The sequence below is a fragment of the Rhinolophus sinicus genome, chromosome 14 (assembly GCF_057876585.1).
Source record: "Rhinolophus sinicus isolate RSI-liver-muscle chromosome 14, RSI-T2T, whole genome shotgun sequence".
Lineage (NCBI taxonomy): Eukaryota > Metazoa > Chordata > Mammalia > Chiroptera > Rhinolophidae > Rhinolophus > Rhinolophus sinicus.
The window spans coordinates 18381611-18408669 of record NC_142514.1 but is presented as its reverse complement, the minus strand read 5'-3'; the positions used below and the strand labels follow the sequence as shown (position 1 = coordinate 18408669).

Below are 27059 nucleotides of genomic sequence, written 5' to 3'. Positions count from 1 at the left end.
GTCTTGTTTCAATCCTCCCTTTAAGTAATGAGAAACTGAGTCCCAGAGAGGGGCAAGGACTTTCCCTAGGTCACGGGGAAAAATCAGCAGGCGAGCCCCTATCTCCCCGAAGCAGCCATAAGAGGCCTGTCCCCCAGGGAAAGGCTAGACGAGAGGACACAGGCAGAATGGGTAAATAGTTTTAATGTGTAACAGCTGGCCAACTGGGAGGACAGGACCCCCCCAAGGCCCCAGCCCTTCCCCAGGACACCCTGGGGCCTGTGTGCCTGGGCCAGTCTCATGCCTGCCTCAGCTCTGAGACCCTTAAGTCCCAGGGAAGGGTGGGAAAGGAGGTGGATAGCTGGGGGCTCAGCCCAAAGAGTTCAGGGAGACAAACAGGCTAGTTGAATTTGGCCTTGGAAAAATCCATCTCCGGATGCTGATCCATGAACCTGGGAAGGGAAAATAGGAAGAAAGTGAAACAGGCTATCCCTCGCCCACAAAGTTAGTGCCTTCTCCCAGCCTCCCACATGAGGTCTAATCTCTCTAGAACCCTGAGCAACCAGGAGCCAGGCCAGGCAGGGGGTGGGGCCCCAGGGTCTCTGCAGGGTCTCTGAGGCCCATTTGAACCCCTGCCTGAGGCTGGAAGCTCAGGTGCCAATATTGACACTGCTCTCCTCTTGGTGGCAATGACCATCTATAACCTTCCTTCCTATCCTCAGGTGGCCTTGTCCTCAAGACGACCTCAGCACGTGATTAGGGTAGGCAGGCTGAGGCTATAAAGCCATAAACCTGGCTGGCTCATTCTCAGTGACACACTTGGCTGCTGTCACCCAGGTCCAAGTGCCCCACCCCCCAACCCCCCTAAACACCCATCTCTATATTGCTTACTTTTTCAGAATCTCCTGTTTCTTCTGTTCGTCCGAAGTGGGCAGCCCCATGGACTTCTGTCTCTGGTCATACATCATCTTTTCCACCATGCTGCGCGTCTCACTGTCTAGGTCTGACAGCTGGGAACAGCAATGACAGGGACAGGTGAAGCTCTGGGGCCACCTAGACCTCTCATCTCCCAGCTAGAGCACCCCCAACCATCCAGGGCTCACCTTGGAGTTCTCAGGGTTGATTTTCTTGGTATTGATCTCAGGGTCACTGGACACCAAGCGGCTCCACCACTCCATCTTGTTGATCTGGGAGGGAAAGGAGGACCACCGGGGGATGGGAGGTAGCTCATTCTATGCCCAGGAACCACCCAACCGTTCCAGAACCAAACTCTCCCATCCACATGCTGCACTTGGGACCCAAGCAAACCTATACTGGGACCTGGGGTACAGAGGAGCAAGACTTCTGCCCTCCCCAGCTCCTGGGGAGACAGACCCAGGTATTAATCAGCATGATAAGGGAAAGAATAAAGCACACAGGCAGATACTCATCCAGGGCGAAAGGAGAGAAATTAGAGTGACACCTAGCTGGGATAAGCAGTATATCTGATTTAAAAAGCAGGGAAAGACATTCCAGTTGATAGGAAAAGTGTAAGGGCGTGGAGAGGTGAGTGAGGCAGCCACAGCCAGCCAGGTAGGCTAGGCCAGGCCTTATGAGCCATGGGAAGCTCTCCTTGGACCCTCGGCACTTTAGAGACCACCTTTATTTACTGGTGTCTATGTCCCAGCTCTTTTTGAGGGATTGAGGGAATGTAGGCTTCCTGAGAGCAGTTTTCTACATTTTGTTCATTGTTCTCTCTCTCTAGCATATAGAACAATCCCTGGCACATAGTAGGTGTTCCAGTATTTGTTGATTTGAATGCATACATGAACCTATTGGAAAGGTGAGGCTTTGGCACCAAAGACTGTTTTAATCCTGATTCCAACCCTTCCTAGAGGTAAGAGCCTGGGCAAACCTCTGAGCTGCCCTTTTCTTGATTCTAAAATGGGACAGACCTACTTTAAAAGTCTTACTGTGAGATTAAATAAGCTCTGTCCACCAGGTCCCCAGCATGGCCCGAGTGTAAGCGCAGACGCCCTCCCCTCTTCCTCCATCAGGGAGCAGGCCAGGAGGACGGGCCTCTCGCACCTTCTCCAGATGCACCGTCACCACCTTGCCGTCCTCAATGAGCCACGAGCTCTCTTCCACCTTCACCTCGTTGTACAGCTCCCCGTCAATGACCGCAGGCTGCCCCTTGAGCCCAACCCGGAGGTGCCGCCGCTGGATGTCCACCACCACGTCCTTCCCCTTCAGCCGGAAGTTCACACAGAAGGGCACTGCCAGCTGCATGGGGTAGGAGCAGTCAGGAGGGGGCCCAGACTGGCTCCCTCATCTCTGCCCCGGCCCTGCCACTCACATCCAGCTCCGACAGAGTCTGGGTCCAGCGGTAATTGGACAGGTCTGCCCCGTTGCCGAGGTTGGGCTTCAGTTTGCCTTTGTCCTTCTCATCCTCGTCGTCGTCCTCCTCAGCTTCCTGCTCACAGTAAAGCTACTTACTTGACAGACAGACTGAACTCCTCTAGGCCAGGCCCAGGGATAGCTAGCCTTATGAGCCATGGGAATCAGCCACAGAGTAACACAGACCTGGTCCCTGCCTACTCCATGGCCCACTGGGAGACAGAGGTAAAACCTTCTTCTGATCTCTACCTGAGAGGAGCTCAGACTGTTATAACCATGTGACAAAGGACACAGCTGGGGGACAGTGACAGTCAGAGACCCATGGGACCCAAAGTGGGGTTAAGCCAAGGGACTTGGGAAGAAAGCCCAGCACAGAACAAAAGGCCACGAGGTGGCCATGAACAAGATTGTACTAAAACAAAACCAGGCTGCCAGATAATCTCTATCCTTTCCTGTGGCTGCAGGACTGAGACTCCCAGTCTCAGAGCAGAACCTCTGCAAAGCTAAATGAATGCCTCTACGACTGCTGGGCTCCACCCGCAGATGTGTCAGAGGCCCCCACCGCAAAGGGCCAGGCTGGCCCTGACCCCAGCCCACCCTATACAGGGACTGCCCTCTCTGGCTCTTGGGCTTTCTTTCCTCCAAGGCTTAAGGCCAGGGGGTTGTGGTTTTATTTTTAACACAGATCCTTTGGTCCAATGTTGCTGACTGCAATCTTAAGTATGGGGAGGATAACCAAAGCTGAGTAAAGGGAGGTAGGAGAGGGCATCCCAGAGACAGGGAAATGCTGGAGAGTCCCCCAAAGTTCCCACGCTCCTGGCTCGTCCCGAGTACCCCAGTCCATCTCACCTGCTTCCCAGGTGAGTCAAGGCTGCCATTCTTGAGCTGGGCCTCATGAGTCTCTGCATCCTTTTTCTGTGGCAAAGGGCAAAGCTGTTAGCAAGAGGGTCCCCTCTTCTAGTGCCAGTAGGGATCAGGGGTCAGGGGAGGGAAGCCCACTCTTACCTGGTCAATCTCCAGCTGCAGCCTCTCTGCCTCCTCGTCAGTCAGCTCCTTGATCTGGGGCCCAGAACTCTCTGACTTGGCCTCCCTAGCCAGCCTGGCTGCCCGCTCTGCCTTCTCCCGCCGCTCAGTCTCCTGCCGCGCTCTCTTCTCCCGCCGGGCCTTCTGTGCCAGCTGGTTGTGGTGGTTGAAGCTCTGTGTGATGAGCTGGGGAAGGAAGAGGAGATGAGGCACCAGGGTAGGGGACATGCACTCAGATGCAACACACTGCACTCAGATCCTCAGTTTCCTCATTTACAAAATGGGGACAACACACACGTATCTCACAATTGTAATGAGAATACCTGCAAAGCACCTGGCTCAATAAACAGTGGCTACATTAAAAAAAAAAAGAAGCAGTCTAGTGACTAAGAGTACAGACACTGGAGTTGGACAACCTGAGTTCTAATCCAGGCTTTGTCACACAGCAGCTATTTTGTTTTTGGCAATTGCTGAACGTGTAAGAGCTTCAAATTCCTCATCAGTGAAGGTGAATCCCCAACTCACAGGGTTGTTGTGCAGACCAAGTGCTGAGTGCTCTGAAAGCCCTGCCCTAGAGTGAAGCTGTTCGAAGTCCAGCCTCTGCCCCTCTGAGAAGCCTTTCCGGAGCTCTCAGGCCCACCCTGACCACCTCCTCTGCCTGCTCTCTCTGACCTACTTGTGTACCTGTCTCCAGGACTGCAGCCCAGCCATGCAGAACTCAGCACCACGCCCAGAACCGCCAAATTAGCAGGAAGCCAGAGCTTTCTTGAGGGAAGAGGCGCCTCTTCCTCTCCTCAGCCTGCAGCCTTGCTCTCCCACTACACCTTCCCAGGATGTTTGTACCCTACAACCTGCTGGCTGGCCTCACTGCTGCCCAAAAGCTACCCCAAAACTATTTCCATCTGTCACTGTCTGGCTGTGTGGCCTTGAGCAAGTGAACTTTGACATTTCCTTAGCCCATTTCCTCACCTGTCATGGGGATCAAATATGACAGACACTCATCTAGAGCCTGGCACAGTCGTTGCCACATCATAGCCACATATAAAGTGTTGGCTTCCCAACACCCCTTACCTGGCTGAGGCTAACCCCATGTCAGCTGTTGGGGGCTGGGGAGAAGCACCTTCTCTACTATAAAAATACGATGGGAGTGATAGCTCGACCAGTAACTCTCAAAGTGTGGTTCCCCCAACCTGCAGCCATCAGCACCACCCAGAATGGGAAATGCTCAATCTCAGGCCGCATTCCAGACCTACTAAATCAGAAGTTCTGGGGACATGGCCTAGCAATTTGTATTTTTAACAAGCCCTCCTGGCTAAATCTCATGCTCATTGGAGTTACACGTAGATTTGAGTTCCTGGGCTACTTCTGCTACCTGTGTGCCCAGAGGTCATCTCTCTGTGCCTCTATTATTTCTAAAAGCAGTCTTGCATAAGATGTTTTTTTGCCTAGCATGTCCTTGTCCCTACTCTCAGGTCACCTGGCAAACTTCTACTCCTCCTCCAAGACCAGCTCAAGTGTCTCTTGAGTTTCACCTCTTCATCTTCAGCAAGTCCTGGAACATACCAAACTTAGGAAAACCAACTCTGTGTCGACCCCCGCCTGGAGGCCTCGCAGGGCACCCATCACGTGATCAGTGGTCAATAAACGATCTTTCAAGCATCTCTGAGCCCGAGTTGCAGGGGTCTACATGAGCTGAGGGGCCCACGTGGGGCTCAGGTTCACCAAAGTTACCCATGGGCTCCCAGACGGAGGGGTCTGCCAAATGCCCATGACTCCTCATTCGTTCAATGCCAATTCTGCCTGCTACCCCAACATCTCCAACCCCATGCCACAATGCAATAGCTCTGTACTCTACGAAGTTAAAGGTCACCAAAAGCAACCCCCTACCACCACCACCAAGCTAACTAGATTAACAAAATGGTATCTGTGAGAGAAACGAGCCACCTGAAGGCCGTTCTGCTGTCAACAGAATCAGTCATGAGACAATTACGCCAGCGGAGGCTGTTCCACCATAGGGCCTTGGTCCCAAGTCCCTAATCGGGGAGACCTTGAACTCAAGCCATTTGCTAACCAGTGGCCAAGGGGAGGCGGGAGCAGGGTCCTCCCCTGCGCCAGCTCCAGTGAATCATGTTACATCCCATTCGTCCTATTCCTTCCTAGCTCCTGGAGGTTAGGTAAGGGCAGAGCTGAATCACACGGCAGAGTCAAGGCCAATCACAGGAGCCTCTGACCCCTCCGCCCCGCCTCCTCCCACCAGGTTTACCCAGGCCCAGCCCCAGCCTCAGGCAGACCCCTGGCAGTGTGTAGCCTAATCAGAGGTGCCAACTGGCAGGTGCCAGAGCCCAGCTTCTGGTGCTGTACACATCCTTGGGAACCGCAGCCCACCAGAGTGGGCAAGGGGTGAGGAATGCTGAGCCAGTTCCAGAAGATAGGCCCCAGAATGCTCAGTGGGCACACCTGAACACAGGCTTTTCCCGGGAGTGACGAGAGTAAAGAGTGGTTCCCACCGGTCCAGCCAGGGAAGACACAGAGATATTTAAGCCTAATCCAAAGGTGTGAAGTCCTGAATCTGCCTGGTGGCAGGGGACAGGAAGGCCTCCAACACATCTGAGGGAGATGACATACTCCTATTCTAGAAGTTCATATAAATGGAATCATGTGCCCTTTTGTGTATCTGTCTCCCTTTGAAAAGCTGAATAACATTCCCTTATGTGTACATACGACATTTGGTTTATCCATTCATCTGTCAACGGATGCCTGGGTTGCTTCCACCTCTTGGCTATTGTGAACAGTGCTGCTATGAACACGGGTGCACGAAACTCTTCAAAACCTGCTTTCAATTCTTTTGGGTATATACTCAGAAGTGGGATTGCTGGGTCACATGGTAGTTCTATTTTTAATTTTTTGAGGAAGTACCATACTGTTTTCTACAACAATCACACCATTTTACATTCCCGCCGACAGCAGTGCACAAGGGTTCCATCTCTCCACATCCTCACCAACACTTGTTACTTTCTGGTTTGACAGCAGCCCTCCTGATGGGTGTGAGGTGGCGTCTCGTGGTTTTGCTTTGCTTTTCTGTGATAATTAGTCATGTTGAGCATCTTTTATAATGCAATGTTGTTTTTTTAAAGATTTTATTGGGGAAGGGGAACAGGACTTTATTGGGGAACAGTGTGTACTTCCAGGACTTTTTTCCAAGTTGTTTGTCCTTTCAGTCTTAGTTGTGGAGGGCGCAGCTCAGCTGCAGGTCCAGTTGCCGTTGCTAGTTGCAGGGGGCACAGCCCACCAGGCGCAGCCCACCATCCATTGCGGGACTCGAGGAACTGAACTGGCAACCTTGTGGTTGAGAGCCCGTGCTCCAACCGAGCCATCCAGGAGGCAGCTCAGCTCAAGGTGCCGTGTTCAATCTTAGTTGCAGGGGGCGCTGCCCACCATCCCTTGCGGGACTTGAGGAATTGAACAGGGAACCTTGTGGTTGAGAGCCCACTGGCCCATGTGGGAATCGAACCGGCAGCCTTCGGAGTTAGGAGCATGGAGTTCTAACCGCCTGAGCCACTGGCCGGCCCATAATGCAATGTTTTTAAAGAGCTACAATAATTTACTTTTACCAGCAATGTCCAAAGAGTACCTTTTTTCCCCATCCTTTTGTTGATAGGAAGAAAAGGGCATGTCACTGTTTCTTTTCATTTCCTTGAAAAAAGGGCACGTCACTTTCATTTCCTTGACTACTAGTGAATTTGAGCATCTTTTCGTATGCTCTTTGGATTTGCTTTTCTTAGAATTGGTGATTTTTTTTTTTTTTAACTGGGGAATGTTGGGGAACAGTGTGTTTCTCCAGGGCCCATCAGCTCCAAGTCATTGTTCTTCAATCTAGTTGTGGAGGGCGCAGCTCAGCTCCAAGTCCAGTAGCTGTTTTCAATCTTAGTTGCAGGGGGCGCAGCCCACCATCCTACACGGGAACTGAAACGGCAACCCTGTTGTTGAGAGCTCGTGCTCTAACCAACTGAGCCCTCTGGCCACCCCTTCAGCAGCTCAGTGGCAGCTCGTTGTCTTCAATCTAGTTGTGGAGGGCGCAGCTCACTGGCCCATGTGGGAATTGAACTGGCAACCCTGTTGTTCAGAGCTTGCTCTCTAACTGAGCCATACGGCAGCCCCTAAAATTGCTGATTTTTTGTTTATCCTTTTCTTGTCAATTTATAAGATTCCTGCGTATTAAATTAGCTATTAAATTTAATCTGTCCTCTGCATTGCACAATTTTCCAAATCTACTGTTTTTCAATTGGCTTTAAATGTCAGTATCTCTTTTCCCATATACAAGTTTTCAAAGTTTGAAGACGCACACAGCTACCTTCCCTTTTCTAGTTTCCAGGTTTCTAATCTTGTAAGGCCTCTCCACATAAGATTATAAATAGTTTCCTAGCTTTCCATGCAAGACTCATCTTGATCTGCAATTTATTATTACATGAGTAAAACAGATGGCACATTAAGGCAGTTTTGTTTTACTTTACAAAAAGCCACTTGCAGCAGCACGACTTATTAAATCATCCTTTGCCTACTGAACTGAATTACCATATTAGATACATATAAAATCCTCATATGTGCTACACTTTTTTTTTTTAACCTGTTCCGCCATCTTGGGTCTTCTCTCTATGCTAGACTTTTCCTGGGTTCTCTTTTCTGCTTCACTGGTCCATTTCTCTTCCTATGTCCGTACCGTGTTGATACAGTCATTATGACTTTACTCAAATCCACAATCCCTTATCCCCAATTCCTAGACCCCAAACCTAACGAAGTGTTTTTGTGCTTTCTGTAGCTCTGTGGCATGAAGGTATTTACAGACTTCATATCTCCCACTTGGTATAAACACTGATATACATTTCTCTGCAGAAATTTTAATGTTCTTGATTACAGGATGCTGCTCCTGACCCCTTGATTGGGGTATGTAATGTACATATGGGGTATGATTGTATGTAATGTACAGTATATGTGTTGTATTGCCTCCTAAAATCCCAAGAATTCTAAATCCCAAAACACATCTGGCCCCCTGGAGGTTCAGAAAAGGAACTGTGAACTTGTATTCTCATATGCCAGCCATATCGTCTGTATTACCTTTTTCATCCTCAAAACAGTCCCGTGAGGTAAGACTATCTCCACTTACATGTAAGAAAAATGAGGCTCAGAGACACAGTGATTCTCCAAATGCCATACAGTTTTCAAGTGGGGAGTGGGGAGACTAGGATTTGAACTCATGTCTGCTTGACCCCAGAGCCCTTGCTCTTAACCACTGCACCTGGAAATGATGTATCTGGTGGACCTGCACATAGTAGGTGCTCAACACAAAGGAGTTACTATTACTACTGGAGACCAGGTGAAAAGGCTGGACAGGTTTCTGCCTGCTTGAGAGTCTGACCAACCTCCTGGGAAAGAGCTGACCCTAGGGGAACAAAGAGCCAAGGAGCATGACAAGGTCTAAGAGGGGACCTGCAGACCGCCAATATATGGTAGCTATCATCACCCCTATACTTCTGAGGCGCTCTCCCTTCTTCTGGCTACCTCTTATTCAGCCTTCATACCTCATTTCCTCATGAAGTCTTCCTTGAGCCCCCAACCTAGATTAATATCCATTTTATGTTCCCAGGACTTCTGCCCAAACAACCACCACTTCTTAATTTTCCTTTTTTTTTTTTTTTGAGGGGCTTCACTGTGAGATCCATAAATACAAAGACCACATCTGTATTCACCTCGGTATTCCCAAAGGGTTTGGCATAGTATCTAACACAACATAAGTGTTAAGTGTTCAATAAATATTCACTGAATCAAAGAATGACTACTGATATTATAAGGTAGTTTGTCCAGCCCACAGAAAAAATGGGAGGCGCTAGTGCTAATACAAAAGTCCACCTTCTTCCATTTTACAGATGTGAAGACTGAAAGGCCAGAGTATTGTGGGAAAGTCAATGAGGCCACACAGCTAGACCAAGAACTTGGGACTCCTACTTCCAGGCCAACATGTGTATGACAGAGTAGCCCTAGGTTGTCAAGACACATTATAGAACACTCTAGCTCATGAGAACTCTGAAGCCATAGAAAGTGGTTTGCAAAACGTCTCCTTCTTATTATTATGTCACTTAAGTTTAAATGAAAACAAACATCAAGGTTATAAAAATCATAGTTCACTGAGATGACATCTTTATGATTTACCAATCTTCAAAATCGCAACTATAACCTAACGAATCAGTAAGCAGTATGAGGTCTCAGAACCTGTACCACAAAATACAATTCCCAATTCCCTGAACTTTTGGTCACAATATCTGTGAAAACTGGGATTGGTTGGCTTTGAACTTTCCTACATTTCTAAGTTCAATTTCTAACATTTGCCCAGTCTTACCTCCCAGCTAGATAATTAGATAAACCTCCTCCGTGGTAAAGGAACCAGGAAGCATGGCGTCAAGGACAGAAGGTAGTTTTACAACAGACTCTGGTTCCAACCCTGGCTCTCCCACGACTCATCTCGACTTTGGACACAGAGCCAAACACTCCTGAGCCAAACTCATTTGTAAAATGGGAAACAGTAATACCTGCCTCTCCAAATGCTCAAGGAGCACAGGAAAAAGGGTAGATAAAGCGCCTGGCAGGGAGAGGGGCTTAGATAAATGACAGCTTGCTTCCCTTCCCTGACTCTTTGTCCTTGTTATTTTGCTTCTGCTGAAGGTTATTATCATGTCAAAGGAAGGCCAGATGAGCTTTCCTTCTGAAGAGCTGCCAAAGGGATAGCAGCCCCCAACACTCACCTTTTCTGCCATCCCCTCTTCTCCTCCAACAAAAAAGTCTGTTTTGCGTCGAAGGAAGCTGAAGAAAGTATTCACAAGCTGAAAGACAAAAACAGACTGAAGTTATGGAGATGCCATTTTGGGAGCCCCTCAACTACATAGAAGTCAACTTTCTTAGTCTAGGAGGAACTTGGGACTTGAGCATTTTACCTGAGCCTCTCAACTGAGAAGACATCCTCCCAAATAGGCCCAACCGTTGTCACTTCTGCCAGGAAGCCTAACTTAGCCTTACCTATCTCATCTGAAAGGCAGAATCCTCATTTCTCGTGTGTGTTGTATATTCCTTGTGTCCCTAGAAGCAGCCTAAGGATATAGAGGACCCCTCTGCATCCAAGGTTTGAAAAGTATAGGTTCTGCTTTCCTCTCCAGATAGTAAACAGCCCAGCCAGAGTGCACTGGCTGTTACTAGGGCAGAGCCAGGAGGGGAGCAAATAAATACACTTCAAAGAAGGTTAGGACCAACTAACTGGTTGGGGCACCAGTGTAGCCAAGTGGTTAAGAGCATGGATTTGAGTATCAGACTGATCCGTTTTAGCTCTGTGACCTTGGCGAAGTTGCTTAACTCTGTAAAACAGAAATAGCAGCAGGACCCATTTCTAGGAAGCTTGTGAGGATCAAATGAGATGATGGAGCTGAGGGCCTTAGCAGTGTCTGGCCCAGAGCAAGAGACCTCCTGGCAGAGAGTGAATTCTTCACAAGTAGGCACCATGAACCATGGCTTATTCTGTCTACATGTGCAATGTGTGGCACCAGATCTGGCTCAGAGTACATGCTCAGCAAAACTTTTGCTGAATGAAAAGATCTAGTGGTAACCTAGGGTTAGCACACACAAGCCCTTTTATTTGCCCAAATAAATGGTTCTAACTATGATGCTAGAACTTATCTTAATGGTTTCAATTCCTGCTTCTAGACATCTTTTTTAATTCACCCAAAAATGAATTCATTCCCAAATTCAGTTTTGTGTCAACTATTTAGGGGGGAGGAGGGAGAGAACCTTTGCATATTTGCAAATTGGTAGTAATTCTCTTCCCACCTCAAAGGGCTTAGGAGTCCTTGGTCACAAACAGCACCTGGATAAAGAATGGGAATAGAAGCTCAATGAAAACTTGTCCCCAGTGAGACAGAGAATCAGCAATGGACTGGAAAGCACACTAGCTGAGGGAGTCTGGTCCTGTCTAGATCAGGAACCTGTAGGATGATCTTGAGCAAGTTCCCTTGGTTTCTTTACAGAATGACTGATCTTTACAGGCTTTTCTACCTCTAACTTTCCCTGTTTCTGGTCCAAAAAACCAACTCCAGAATCAATACTAGTTGGTCCTTATCATTCACATACACTGTTATTGTGTGTGGTCACTAATATGACTTGTACTTTTGAAAAGCTCGTTGTAAGCTCCATCAGGGCAAGGACAGATTTCTGTTCACGGCTGTATCCCCAGGACCCGCTCCTGTGAGTGTCTGACCCACATCAATCACTCAACAAATACTTGTTGAATGAACAAACCTGGTTACTGAGAAGTCCCCACTGTCCTTCACTTCGAGACACTAATCTCCTACAAAGATTCACAAAACAGGGATTCACAACTCTGTTTCAAAGACAAAGAAACTAAGGCTTGGAGACGTGGGAAGGTCCCAAGTTGGTGAGTGGTGGAAATCAATTGTGAACCCAGGCCTCCTATTCCCCATTCAAGGCCTAAACAGACCACGTGCTAACATCACCCCACCCCCCAATTCCCACTCACCCCCACCCCACATTCCTGGATTGGCTCGAAGTCGGTAGATGCAAATCCCAATGCTTGGGATGATTCGGGCTAAAGGATGCTCTTTGGGGGCAGCCATCAGAGAGGAAACGAAGGCGGAAGCACGTCTGAGACTGTTGGGGGGATGTGCGGGGGGTGATGCCACGTCTCTGGGGTTTTTCAGAGCCAGGTTCAAAATCCCCGGAGTTGCTCAGATAGGAGCTGCTGAGCCGCGCCGGGCGCGGGACTCACACGAAGAGGGGCAAGACATGCGGCCGGGAGGCCAAACCGGAAACTGTGGCGCGGTGAGAATGTGGGGGGATCCCAGAAGCCCGTGAGGCCCAGGAATGGATCTCGGCCCTTGAAGGCAAAGGAGGGCGGGGGGAGCCTGGCTAGAGCCGCCCGGGTTGGCGGGCGCCGCTGGACCAGGCCAGGCCGACGCCTAGCGGGCCGTTACCTCCGGCACGCCGCCCTCGTGCTGCTGCGCCATGGCCAGCAACATGCCGTCGAACCGCTCGTTCTCTTGCTCTCCGCCCATCGCGCCGGCCCCTAGCCAATCTTCGAGTTTCGAGCTTCGCTGTTGCGTCCCGGGTTTTCCAAGCTCCTTCGGGTTGCGTCCTGCCCAACGGCTCCAGTCCTCCGCCTTCCGCAGCGGAGCCGGAAACACGCCAGTGCTCCGCTGCCCAGCCCCGCCTGCTTGCTCTCTCTCTTCCCGCCTCCCTCCCGACTCGCGACCATTCAGCGCGCGCAAACTGTTCGCTTCACCGACCATTGGTCAACTTGCTGAGCCAATCAACGAGTGCGTCCATGCAGTGGTGGGCGGAGCCGAGAGCGCCAGAGTTTGGGGTGAGTTGCTATGGTCACCAGATGCTCTGGAGCCTTCCAGAAATCCCTGAGCTAAAATCTGGCGGGGTTGGAAGTTAAAAAGGGGCAAACTTTGCTCTTCCACCTTAAGAATGTCCTCAAAGCTTGTAGAACGGTGGAGCTGGAAGTGTCTTTGGCTCTTCCAGTTCTTCCATGGGGCAACGGAGGCCCAGAAAGAAGGGACCTGCCCAAAGGACCGCCTGTCTCCATCGTATCACAAACTCTGCCAGGACCAGCTTCATGGGTATACAAACTGAAGTTGCACTGGCTCTGGGCTTAGACGAGCTCTTTGCTTGGTTTTAATGCTCTTCTGTTGCAGTCCTGAAATTTTTAATAATTTTTTAACAAGAGACCCCACGTAGTCATTTTGCACTGGGTCCTGAAAATTATGTAACGAGTGCTGTAGTCTACCTTTACTACTGTCAATGTGGGGGGCAGGTCGCAGCCATCTAAGGGCAGCCGTTCCACATTTGCAGTGAATTTCATCGCCTTAGTCTTTTCAGGGATTCTACCCTGGGTATTATCCTTTTTTAAATCTCCTGTATCACAAATTTCTTTCTTCTGGATCATTCCCTTCAACTTACAAATGTGTTTTAATGTCACTTACCTTTTTACTATTCTATGACCCCACTTTCTCTTATCATATCACCGCAATTTTCAGTTCTCATTCATAGCAAAACTTGAAAAGATTACTATATTCGTTTCTCCATTTCTTTACCTTCCATTTCTCCTTAATTTACTCCTCTTTTCTTAAAAGACTGACCAAAGTTAAAATAACTTCCATATTGCCAAGCCAATGGGCCACTATTATCTTTCTTGACTTCTCAGCTGTATTTGACACAGGTTACCCTTTCTTCCTTTTGGAAACACTTTTTTTCCCCTTAGACTTTTGTTATGGACAGAATTGACTTCCCACCAATTCAAAGGTCTGACAAGTACACGAACTCATCCTAGAAAAAGTGCTACATATGTACCTCATTGCTGAATATCACTACGGTCACCTTTGAAGTACTCCCCTTGGAAAGCTATGTACCTACGCCAGCGCCTAGTTTACCTTTCAAAGCAATTTTGGAACTCTTTTTCTGGAATGGTCATCAGAGCTGTCGTTGTATTACCCTTGATGTCCTGAATGTCATCAAAATATCTTCCTGTCAATATTTCCTTTATCTTAAGGTAAATAAATAAGTCATTGGGGGCCAGATCAGGAGAGTAGGGAGGGTGTTCCAACACAGTTGTTTGTTTACTGGCTAAAAACTCCTTCACAGACAGTGCTATGTGAGCTGGTGCATTGTCGTGATGCAAGAAACATGAACTATTGGGGAAAAGTTCAGATCATCTAACTTTTTCACGCAGCCTTTTCAGCACTTCCAAATACCGTGTTTCCCTGAAAATAAGACCACGTCTTATACTGTATTTCCCCAAAAATAATACCGGGTCTTATATTAATTTTTGCTCCAAAAGACACATTAGGGCTTATTTTCAGGGGATATCTTATTTTTTTCATGTACAACAATCTATATTCAAATACAGTCATGTCATCTTCTTCTGAGACATCGTCATAACGTACTAAATGCGCCCATCTGGCTGATGATCTCAACTGGGGCTTATTTTCGGGGTAGGTCTTATTTTCAGGAAAACACAGTAGTAAACTTGGTTAACTGATTGTCCAGTTGGTACAGCTTCATAATGAATAATCCCTCTAATACCAAGTTCACGAATGTCATTGTCAGACTTCATATACATACATATTTTTTCTTTTTAAATAAATAAAAATTTAAAACTACGGCTGGTTAGGACCACTGTTTCTTCCCACTCTCATCCCACTTCCCAATATGAATGATTCCCAAGACACCTGGAAATACGTCGGTGATGGGGGAAGAAACAGGGTATGTGTAGAACAAAAAGCAAAGCTGCACCAAATCCTATCACTTAGTCATCACTAAGTTGTCATTTCATATTGACACCAACTCAAGACAAGTTCTCTCCTATAAGGAATAATGCAGCATATACAATTATAAATGCTCCATGCATATTTTTCTTTTTTGATAAGAATTACACAAAGGAGAATTTATGAAAATTCCTACTACAAACCTATAAACAGTGCTACAAGTAGCATACAGATCCATGTGTGAAGTTTATGTCTCTTTTCAAGAATGAAATTTTGTTGATCAATCCTGCAAGTGAAAAGATAAAATCATCTCTCTAGTCTCACTGTAGAAATTTATTTTTAAAAATCATTGACAGCTCTACCTCCTCCTCTTCTTTTCTCTTCCTGAAAATTTCCGTCCTAAAACTATTAGGTTGAGTGGAACAAGGTAGAAGTATGCGCCACAGGTAGAGGAGGCGGGAGCCACAGTGGCCCAGAGCAAAAGTTAGAGCCCCAGCATGGTGAGGAAGGTGTCCACACAGAGCGGTGACCTGGTATGGGGTGACAGGGGCCCAGTAGGGAGAAGAAGGGGTCCCTGAGTGGCAGATGGCAGCCTGACACAAGGTATCAGAGCCCAAGGGGTGAGGAAGGTATCTCATATGGGACAAGGTGGTGGCAGAAATGGAAGACTGGTTAAAAACAAGGGCTTGATCCAACAAGTTAATAAATTAAGAATGATGGAAGCCAGATTTCTCAGTGTCAGAAGATGGAGGTATAAATGGGGATGAAAACTACAATAACCCCCTTTATGGTGTATTAGAATTGGAGATAATAGTCTGAACTCATGGTTTTTTAATATGTATAAATAATTAATAGAACTAAGTATGAATGTGTGTGTGTTTGTACATGAGCACATGTGGGCGTTTCTTAGCTCTGGGAGGGCCTGGGAGCAGTGACACCTTAATTGCAATGAGAGGGTCTTGGTTTCTAGACATGGCTGTAGTGCCCAGATTATGGTTTTTAAATACTGTTCTCCACTAAAAAATTGAATCAGAGCTTCTTGGAATACTGACTGATTCCAGAGGCTGGAAAAAAGACACCTTGTTATACCAGAAAATAAGGGATGTTCAAGGAACAATGGGGAATGTGGAAAGGATATATATAGACTCAAGCTTGAAGGGGCTCCCATTGGCCAAATCTGTGACAATCTGAGCATCAAAATAAATAATGATAGTAATAGATTACAAACCGCTGAATAAAGCAGGAGACCATGAGTTCATACGTACATACATACATACATACATACATACATACATCAAAGTATGAGGAGGAATAACAACATAGTTTCAAAATGCCTCCTTACAAAATACTGATTCGTTACAAAGGGGAAAGAGTAACTATAGTGGAGAAGCCTGGCAGATATCCCTTAAGTGACCAAAGTGAACCATGGGACACATGGATAATAGTATGTGCTCCCTGGTAGGATGTTATCAAGAAGAACACAATATCAGTTTTGTGATATTTCTACTAAAGATACATAATTTGAATCTAATCAAATTGAGAGTCTTGCTACAAAATAACTATAACTCTTCAAAAGTGTCAAGGTCCTGAAAAGCAAGGAAAGACAGAGGGAAAGTTTACTGACTGATAGACAAAGGAGACATGACAAAGAAATGCAATGTGAGATTCTGGACTGAGCACGGTCACTGTCACTGATTTCACAAGAGCATTTGGTGAAACTGAAATGGGGTCTGAGATTAGATGTTACTTTCATGATTTTGTTCAGTGTTAATTTCCTGCTTTTGATGACTATATTGTGGTTTTATAAGAGAATGTCCTTGTTTGTAGGAATTACATACTAACGTATTTGAGAGTTCTGGGGCATTAAGTTTAGCAATTTACTCTCAAATGGTTCAAGGTAAAAAAAAAAAAAAAAAGAAAGTTCCCTGTACTGTACTTGCAATCTTTCTGTGTTTGTGATGCTTTCAAAAGAAATAGTATTGACATGTGAAGAGGTGAGCAAAGAGGGTACAGCTAAAACACGTAGGCAAATATTGTCAGGCAACCAATCAGTAAAAGTATCTTGCTATTCTCCTGGGTTTGTGACATTTGTATTTTCTGTCAGTTCATTTTAGTTTGTAATTGGTAGTGATTTGTTTTCGTATTTTAAATATTCACTTGTATACCTGATTCTCTATTGTTAAAGAGGGTCCTCCAAATTGTATAAGCTTCAAGCCCCATAAAGCAATATCTACTATTGGCCTTTGTTGCCACCCTTTTAAGGATGAGGAAACGGAGGCACAGAAATATAAAATGACTTGCCCAAGGTCACTCAGCTAAGTGATGAAACAGAATTTGGACCCAACCAATCTGACTTCAGAGTCTCCTTTGAGGGGATGCTGTGGAAAATTCAGTGAGAAAAAAGGATGTGAAAGGAACTTTATACATGTTAAGATTAAGACAATTCACAATCAAATGAAAGATGTGTGCCTGTTTGTCTTCTGGGGCCTAGTTCCTTAGACAGAGGCCATGGGGGAGCAAAGTTCTACTGTATGCCAAAAACTGCTTGGCGTTTGACATCCAGGACCTCACTTTGTCCTCACAGCAGCTCTGCAGGCAGGCATTACTGTTTCAAATGAAACTCCAGAGGCCCACAGAAATTTGGAAATCAGCCCATGGTCACACAACTGTAAAGTGATAGAGCCAGGAGCAGATGCCAGGGATGGTGATGGCTGCCCAGGCTGGGCTTGCCAAGGTCCACAGATATGACACAGCCAAGGACCTTCCCGCCACTCTCACATAATATGCCCCACTGTCTGAGACAGATGCCTGGGACAGAGTTGCTGTGTGGCTGGTAGCAGAGCAACATTTCTGCCTAGATCATAAGTGGGCAACATCTGCAGACCAGGCAGCACCAAGGTGGGGGTCCAGGTAACCACCAACTCTGGGAAACTCAGGCCACACAGCTCTTGCTGCACAGTTGGGCCAGTAGATTCAGGGGAACAAGCAAGGACTTTGAAATCAGATAGATCTGGGCTCTGTCTCTTCTTAGTGGCATGACCTTGGACAAGTCACTTCCCCTCTGTGAATCTCAAAAAGTAAAAATCTTGCTTCATAGGGAAGCTCTGAATATTAAAAGTGGGTAGCACATAGAAAGTGTTCAATAAACAGTAGCCATGTTGCATTATCATTCTGCCACTGCTTCTCAGCAGATACGGCCTTTCAGGAGCTCTAGGAATACAGACTGGGGAGAGAGAGTTCATTTCTGCAGGGCCCCCAGAGCTGGAGTCAGAGGAAGGGGCCTCCTAAACTATTCAGTGGGCAAAGTCCTCCCCAGCCCCCCAGGGTCCCGGCTCCCTTCTCTGCAGCCTGTTTCTTACCAACAACAGGAGCTGGGCCCCAAGGTTAGGCAAACAAACCAGCGATAAGGCATTTCCAGGTTGGGCCTTGCATTCAAGGCTTGTCCAGCTCTGGGGCTGACTTCCCAGCTTAGCAAAAGTCCTGCAGGCACCAATAGGGACACCTGCCATGGCCACCTGCTGATTGTGCACCTGAGGCCTTGGTGCCCTGGTACAGCCTGGGTTAATGACCCTGTTTATCTGCTTGAGTCATCTGATAAGGGGCAGCCGGCCCAGCGGACAGGTGGCCCCATGCCTTGCACCGACCACTTCATTGACTGAAGCCTATCAGGGCCACGTGGAGCTCCCAAGGCCCCCGCCCCCAGCACTTCCCCACCAGTCCTGCCAGGGTCAGTGTCTTTCTTTTTTTTCAATGAATATGACTTCTGGAGTCAAGGTTGTTGGGCTGCTCCCCCCTCCTCCCCATTGGGAATATAAATAGTGCCCACAGCGCAGAAGGCGGGAGAGCCGGAGGAAGGAGGAGCATTTCCTCCACCATGAGCTCCAGTCAGCCGGGGACCTGCCCATGTCAGGGTGCTGCAGGCCGCCCAGCCATTCTGTACGCACTCCTGAGCCCCAGCCTTAGGGCCAGGCCCTCTGTGCCCCCTGCCCGCAGCCACTGCCTGTGCAGGCAGCACCGGCCTGTCCGGCTGCGTGCTCCCCATCACACCTGCAGGCAGGCCTTGGATGTTCTGGCCAAGACCGTGGTCTTCCTCAGGAACCTGGCATCCTTCTGCCAGCTGCCTCCCCAGGATCAGCGGCAGCTGCTGCGAGGCTGCTGGGGCCCCCTCTTCCTGATTGGGTTGGCCCAAGACACTGTGACCTTCGAGGTGGCGGAGGCCCCGGTTCCCAGCATACTCAAGAAGATCTTGCTGGAGGAGCCCAGCAGCAATGCAGGCAGCGGCCAGATGCCGGATCGGCCCCAGCCCTCACTAGCTGCGGTGCAGTGGCTTCAGTGCTGCCTGGAGTCTTTCTGGAACCTGGAGCTGGGCCCCAAAGAATATGCCTATCTGAAAGGGACCATCCTCTTCAACCCTGGTGAGCTCTCAGACATTCCAGGATAAGGGCCGAGGCTGGAGTGGGGCAGGGCCCAGCCAGGGAAGGCACCTTTTAGGGATTTGACATTCATTATCTCTTTGGGTCCTCTTTATCACCGGTCATCTCACAAAAGAGGCTCACAGAGGCTAAGTGATCTGCTGAAGGTCACAGAGCCAGGAAGGCGCAGAATAGGGATTAGAACTCAGGTCTGTACATACTAGAGACTGGCCCTTACCACTCTGCCCAAGAAGCTTGCCCTGACCCTCAGGAAAAGAGGGAGTGGGGGAGGGGAGGTTGGGCAGACACAGCTATGCCTCAGTCAAGGTAAAACTGGGGGTTCAGAAAGACCACACAGAGAAGAGGAATGAAAATGAGGGAGTGTGGGGAAGGAGTCTTTGTAACATTTAGCTAGGAGAGCAAGGGATAGAGGTAGTGTTGTTTGTAATCTGGAGAGCATCTCAATAATTCCTCACCAACAGGCCCTCAAGGAATACGTAAATTATAGTAATTAATTATAATAATAGTAGCAAAATACTCGTATTACACTTACTGTATGTTAGGCCCGATTCCATTATTTTACATATACTAGCTGGTTTAAACCTCATAACAAGCCTACAAGCTAGGAACTATTATTATACCCATTTTACAGATGAGGAAACCGAGGCACAGAGATAACATAATTTTCATAGTGACCTCAGGTCTGGGGCCAGTCTTGCCCTGTGGTGGTTGGGAGTGGGATGCTCACCAGCGCTCTTCACCCTCTGCCCGCAGACATGCCAGGTCTCCACGCCTCCTCCCACATCTGGTACCTGCAACAGGAGGCTCATCAGGCACTGTTTGAGGTCCTGGAGCCCTGGTGCCCAGCAGGCCAAGGCCGTTTGGCCCATGTCCTCCTCACAGCCTCCTCCCTCAAGTCCATTCCACACAGCCTACTTGGGGACCTCTTCTTTCGTCCTATCATTGGAGATGTTGACATCGCTGGCCTCCTCGAGGACATGCTTTTGCTGAGCCGACCTGCTCCAGCCCCAGCAGAGATCAGGTATAGCTTGGGCAGAAGCTGGCAGCGCTGATTTGGCCCAGCTGTCCCCAGAAGTGACCCAATGCTCTGAGAGAGGGCAAGCCTATTAGAGAGACTCAGCTCCCTAGGAGAAAGCTGGCCCTCGCCCAGCCAGATGGACTATGTGCCCTCTCACTCAGCCACAGCCTGTCTTGGTCTTCCTTGGTTTGGACACAGTACTCCAGCTGTCTGGCCGGCCCTTGGAGGTCCCCAGAGTCTCTGGGCCAAGATTCCTGTGCTCTCCTGGGATGGAGACGGAAGCATAGACTGCTCATTGGGCCAAAAGTCCTACTGACTGTACAGAATTGACTTAAGTTATTGGTTTTTGTAATAAAAGGCTTACACCCTTGGAGCCTGACATTGTATTTTGTACATTTGGAAGGGACCATCTCACCTCCAGGGTCCACCCTGCCCCCATCAGAGGGAGCCCAAGAGGAAGGAACCATAAGGGGTGCAGGAGCCAGGCCTCAGAGAACCAGGATACTAATTTTCAGAGTGGAATGATGATTTCATTTCTGAGGATGAGACTGATTTTGCACATTTCTGAATCCAGGGGATAGGATCAGTTCAGGACCCCGTCACCTCCTTGCCTTTATTTCTGTGAGGGGAGCAGTTTCTCTTTGTCCCCAAACCCCTCACTGACCCCTCAGCTCCTGCCCACTACAGGCTCCCAATCACAGTCAATAAGGAAAACAAAGCAGTCCATTCCCAAGCTGAAATAGACAAAGTCACTGGAATTTCTGCAGTTTGGTATCATTCACTTCCTCCAGGCCTACAGACAACAGAAGAGGATGGCCTATTGTTCTCCCAATGGGAGGGGGCAAGGGTATCCAGGGCTGGCCTGGCTACTGCCCTGGTTTAGCTGCCACACTAGCTGTTAAAGTCTAAAACATTTCCATGACAGTTGGTTCACAGCCACTGCCCCAAGCCCTCCTGAGCTCCCTTCCACTGCCCCTCTGTCCCTGGAATCCATTCCCACTGTCCAGCAACTAGAGAGGAAATGCTTGGCCATAGCCATGGCCTCCAGGACTTCTCCATTCAGGGTATGGTTTGTGTCTGTTCTGATTGGTCAATCTCTGTTCCTCTGCGTTTGTTAAATATTTTGAATATCACCCAGGTCAGGGTGACTGACCTGCAGGATGGACAGGAGGGAATGATAACAACACACATGCCTATAGGACCCCCTTTCAGGCCTCCTACTTTCTCCCGCAATAGGCCTGCCTAGGCCAGGCCCCACCCCCTTCACCACCACAGTTTGGATTCTTCTCACGGGGGCCAAGTTAATTATTGCTGAACGAGAGGTCATTCACTCAGGGACAACAGTCTAGGAATCGATTCATCATTCAGTGCTCTCCCTAAGGCCGCCAGGACATGGACCACAGCTGAACTGGCCATGCACCAATTACGGGCACCCGGCGTCAGCAGCAAGGGCACCACTGTCCCTTACCCTATCACCCACTCACCACTCAGACACCCAGAATGAGACAGAAACACACAGCTTAGACATCACAACAAAGACACACACAACACAGACTTACAGCTTTCTCTTTCACACACACACACACACACACACACACTAAATCATACAACTCAGACATGCCTACGCAGACCCACAAAACAGACCCTCCATGGACCCACACACAGCATGGGAATACAGGTACACTCACTCAGTGACATACAACAGACCCAAACACATTCACACCACAGAGACAAGCACCCAGGCCAGACAATCACACACACAACCCTGCACCCACAGGTAGGACACACACCATGGAGATACCCTTACACCAGGGCATGTTCTCCATCTTCTGTGTGTCACAGGAAAAGGAAAAGTGGCCCCCAAAGTAGGTAGACCTGCATCTTCACATCTTCCAGGTCTACCCAGGCCAAACTGCTCTGCCTGGGGCTCAGGACCTCAATTTACCAAGCATCCCCTTTCCCCACGGTGACCCCAACAGCCACCCCGCTCTCAGCCAGACCCTGCCCTGCTCAACACTCCTCCCAGCCATGACTTAATCAAACTCCCAAATGGAAGCATCCATTAGAGCTCACAACAAGCCCTGCCTCTCCCCTACCCACCCACCCCCCACAAAACCCCTAGACCCAGACCTCAGGCCCCCAGGCACCTCTCCCTGCCCTGCCGTGCACTTTGGCCCACACGGCCCCACCTCACCTTGCAGATGCAGGAGGCAACTCTTTCAAGAGCAAGTGCCTCGTCTCCCAGTGGGATCCAAATCCAGCAGATCCCAGGATTCCTGGGTTATTCTATCTTTTATGGCCCTTCACACACTGATCCCATTAGTTTACTGTTGCACCTCTCTGAATCCTCAGGCTGAGTCTTTCTGCCTCTCACCCCACCCCTCCGCTAACCCTGAACAGCCATTCATTAGAAAGTGCCCCTCTGAACTACCCACCACAACTTGTTGGCATCACCCAAATAGCTTCCCTTATCAGCCCTGTCTTACCCCTTTTCAAATTCCTTCCCTACTCTTCCCTGTGGTCTGGGAGCTACATTTCTGTCTGCTTCTCACCTGTACCCAAGCTTTCTGGGAGGATTATAAAGACAAATAGAGCAAAACTAAAGAGAGAACTGTAGTACTGTGTTATAAGGAAAGTAATGCTTTCTCCATGAGACTGCAGGCTTTCCAAAGGGGGAGGCTATTTCTCTGTTACCAGCATCTTAGGAGTGGGACCTGTGTCTCATAAACCAGGGAGGTAGAGGAGGAAACAGGTTCAGACAAGGTGAGCAACTTACTCAAGGTCTGGGTAAATCACTGTGCTGGGATTTCACCTCAGGGCTGTGGGACGCTGGAGGCCTGGCTCTTGCCACCAGCATAGGCTGGAGTGACTCATGGCCATGTCTGGAGCCAGCTCAGCTACTGTTTACTGACCAGCTACCTTTCAGCCATGATCTCTGTCCTCAGGCCCAGCCAAGGATGACTCACTAGGAAGTAGGGTCATCCTCAGGTACCATTTTTTTTTTTTTTTTTAAGATTTTATTGGGGAAGGGGAACAGGACTTTATTGGGGAACAGTGTGCACTTTCAGGACTTTTCTCCAAGTCAAGTTGTTGTTCTTTCAGTCTTAGTTGTGGAGGGCACAGCTCAGCTCCAGGTCCAGTTGCCGTTGCTAGTTGCAGGGGGCACAGTGCAGGGGGCACAGCCCACCATCCCTTGCGGGAGTCGAGGAATTGAACTGGCAACCTTGTGGTTGAGAGCCCGCGCTCCAACCAACAACTGAGCCATCCGGGAGGCAGCTCAGCTCAAGGTGCCGTGTTCAATCTTAGTTGCAGGGGCCAGAGCCCACCATCCCTTGCGGGACTCGAGGAATTGAACTGGCAACCTTGTGGTTGGGAGCCCACTGGCCCATGTGGGAATCGAACCGGCAGCCTTTGGAGTTAGGAGCACGGAGCTCTAACCACCTGAGCCACCGGGCCGGCCCCTCAGGTACCATTTTATTATCATTATTACCTCTACCTTCATTAGTCAAATTATTATTATTAAGCAATCAGGCTGCTGATGTGTGCTGTGCCCTGCACAGACACACCCTACCCTTGGGGCAGTCACTTATCCCCTAGAATCTATAATGCTGGCAAAAAGCCAACACCCACTAGCCATCCATCCATTCATTCCATCATTCAATATTTCTCTGGAAATCCACTTGCACCAGACCCTATGCTAGATGCCAGTGACACTGAATAAATAAGCTACAGTCCCTAACTTCATTGAACATCCTATCTATGGTAGAGAGAGACAGAATTATAAGTAATAATTCTGAAGTGTGTTAGAGGGAGTACAACAGGAAGAAAGAGCTCAGAAGTGATTAAATCTTCCTGGAGGTAAGAAAAATGCTTCAGCCAAGTGGTGACAACTTTGAACTAAAGAGAATGGATAGGGGGCCCACCCGGTGGCAGCTCTGTGCTCCTAACACTGAAGGCTGCCGGTTCGATTCCCACAAGGGCCAGTAGACTCTCAACCACAAGGTTGCCAGTTCGACTCCCGCAAGGGATGGTGGGCTGCGCCCCTGCAACTAGCAACGGCAACTGGACCTGGAGCTGAGCTGCACCCTCCACAACTAAGACTGAAAGGACAACTTGAAGTTGAACAGCACCCTCCACAACTAAGATGGAAAGGACAACTTGACTTGGAAAAAGACCTGGAAGCACACACTGTTCCCCAATGGAATCCTGTTCCCCTTTCCCAATAAAAAAATATATATATATTCAAAAAAAAAGAGCGAGAATGAATAGGAGTTTTCCAGGCAAACCAACGGGCATTCCAGAAAGAGGGCCTGATAGGAGCAAAGGCACAGAGGTGTCAGACAGCAAGGGTATTTAGCTAACTGCAAGTGGTCTGGGGTAGATGGGGCCCAGGGCAACAAGAGATGAACCTGGAGAGATGGACAGCGATCATATCACAGAACAAGGCAGCAGAGAAAGACAGTCCCAATGAAACTGGTGGAGGTGACAAGGCTAAGGTCTCAGGGGTATCAGGATTAGCAAAGAGGACCACCCATTCCTGGCAGGTCATTCTGGGTACCTACAAAACATTTATTGAAAGCTGTGCTCCGAACATGTTACATGGATTATGTTATTTAATTCTCACAATGACTCTGTGCTGGAAGTACTATCATTACTTCCATTTCATAGATGAAGAAACTGAGGCACAGAGAGGTTAAGTAACTTGCTCAAGGTTACACAGTTCATAAGTAGTAGAGTCAGGATTTGAACTCAGGTGGCCTGGATTTAGGGTCTATGCTCTTGAACACTATACTTTCTTGCGACTTTAAAGGTCAGGGGTGATCAACTGAAGAATAAATACTAGCACCTACCCTCCTTCCCCTCCCTACCTCACTCTAAGGTAGAATGACAGTGAAAATGTACCCTTGCTTACTTTCAGGTCTCAGTTTTTGATGAGAAATCTGGCCTATGTATTTCCCCATGGAAATGGCCCCACTTTCGCTGGAAAGAGTCCTCCACCAACACCCAGCAGTACATCCCCATGTTAGTGCCAGGAGTATTCATTCCATCAGTGACGACTTACTGAGAGTCTACTACATATCTAGCATGATACAAGGGCCTGGAAATTTAGTCCCACAAACAGCAATTGTGTATAATCATAAGTGCGTAACTTCTTGGGTCACCTGACAGCTTTTCACAGCTTTTCCAGAGCACACCATCTTTATTTCGGTCCACATTGTTTGCTATAAAGCACTTATTTTTCAATTTTCAGATTTTCAAAGACATACTTTTTTGTTGTTGTTGTTGTTTTTTATTGGGGAATATTGGGGAACAGTGTGTTTCTCCTGGGCCCATCAACTCCATATAGATATATAGCGTGATGAATTATTACTCAGTGAATACATTCTTGTAACCACCACCCAGCTCAAGAAGTAGAAGAGCATTGGCAACACCCCAGAAACCCTCCCCATCACTACCTCCCCCCTCCTCCCCAAAAAGCATCACTACCCTGGATTTCCAACATCATAAATGAGGTTGCTTGTCTTAAACTTCATATAAATGGAATCATATAGTATGTACTCTTTTGTGTTTGTCTTCTTTCACTCAATATCATGTCTGAGATTCATTCTTCTGCCCTTTGTAGCATTAACGCTTCGTTTTCATTGTGTAGTATCCCATTACACTAAAATTCATTTATCCATTATACTGCTGATGAACATTTGATTCATCAAACAATATTGCTATGATTATTTTTGCACATGTCTTTTGGTGCACAGAAGTTTTCAGACCTGTGGCCGTATAACAAGAACTGGAATTACTGAGTCATAGAATGTGTGCCCAACTCGAGTAGATCTTGCCAGCTTTTTGAAGTGGTTGTACCAATCTACACTTCCATCAGCAGATTTTAAAATCCAGCTATAACATTGTCCCTAGCCACAATTACCCAGACGCTCATTAGAACTGTTTTTATTTTTTAATTTCTCAAATAGATGTATATTTGTGATCGCCTCAAGTAACTGCTTGCTTTATTGGTTTTTGAAATGTAAATTATTTTCTCTTTTAATGTTTTTATTAAAATTGAATAAAACAAAATAATATTTATAAAATATATGTAAAGAATAAAGAATAACAGTACAATGAACCCTCATCATTGTTCCATAGGTCATTATTATCGTCAACTTTGAAGTCCCTTTCTAAATCTCTCACCTCTCCCCAAAGGTAATGACTACTGTGAATTTTGGGTTAATCATTTCTTTACTTATCTTTATCATTTTAAAATATACTTATGTATGTGTCCCTAAAACAAAACACATTTTTTAGTTTGTATTTTTTGAACGGTATATAAATGGAATAATTGTGTTTTCTGACGTGTTTATTTTCACTCAACATCATATACCTGATATTATTAGTACTAAATGCCATTTTTTTGCTCTTATAAGACACTGCAGCTATGAATAGTCATATACAGTGTCAAATAAAAAAAACAAATCTGGACTTAGTAAGGAGAGGCTTTATTTGAAATTATTATTGCAAGGGAGGAAAGGAACTATTGCAGTAGAAAGACAGAGACTTTTGCAATGGGAGAGCGCGCTGACCATAAGAGCTACACGTGTTTCAAGGGTTAGGCAAAAGAGTTAATTTTACAGGGAGGAGTAAACAGGACTAGAAAGAATTGGGTGTGAGGAAGTGGGATGACCGGCAGTGGCATGATGGGACAGGAGATCAGAGAATGTTTTACCCTGAAGCCAGCCTATTCTCTGGAGAGGCTGTTAACGAGGGGTTGTGTGCTGGCTCAAGCTGGGGGTGGGGGGAGTCACAAAGTTCAGGGACTTGAGGGGAAGGAGAAAAGCTTAACCAAAGTTTGGTTAACAAGCATTTCATTCTGACTGGTCAGTGGGGACAAGCAGTTCATCTAAATGTTTATGAGGC

General features: G+C 47.7%; 2 protein-coding genes across 2 annotated transcripts; one reads left to right on the top strand and one right to left on the bottom strand.

Moving 5' to 3' along the window:
- Nucleotides 1-165: 165 nt before the first annotated feature.
- On the bottom strand, nucleotides 166-12613 carry NUDC (nuclear distribution C, dynein complex regulator). Its single transcript, XM_088790659.1, has 9 exons — nucleotides 12405-12613; nucleotides 10173-10250; nucleotides 3361-3564; nucleotides 3205-3270; nucleotides 2315-2431; nucleotides 2047-2241; nucleotides 1083-1166; nucleotides 871-989; nucleotides 166-431 (listed from the first exon to the last, which is right to left on the bottom strand). The coding sequence occupies exons 1-9, from the start codon at nucleotides 12483-12485 to the stop codon at nucleotides 380-382; spliced, it is 996 nt and encodes a 331-aa protein (XP_088646785.1). The 5' UTR covers nucleotides 12486-12613; the 3' UTR covers nucleotides 166-379.
- A 3972-nt stretch (nucleotides 12614-16585) lies between these two features.
- NR0B2 (nuclear receptor subfamily 0 group B member 2) lies at nucleotides 16586-20523 on the top strand. Its single transcript, XM_088790660.1, has 2 exons — nucleotides 16586-19114; nucleotides 19886-20523. The coding sequence occupies exons 1-2, from the start codon at nucleotides 18574-18576 to the stop codon at nucleotides 20182-20184; spliced, it is 840 nt and encodes a 279-aa protein (XP_088646786.1). The 5' UTR covers nucleotides 16586-18573; the 3' UTR covers nucleotides 20185-20523.
- The last annotated feature ends 6536 nt before the right edge of the window (nucleotides 20524-27059 follow it).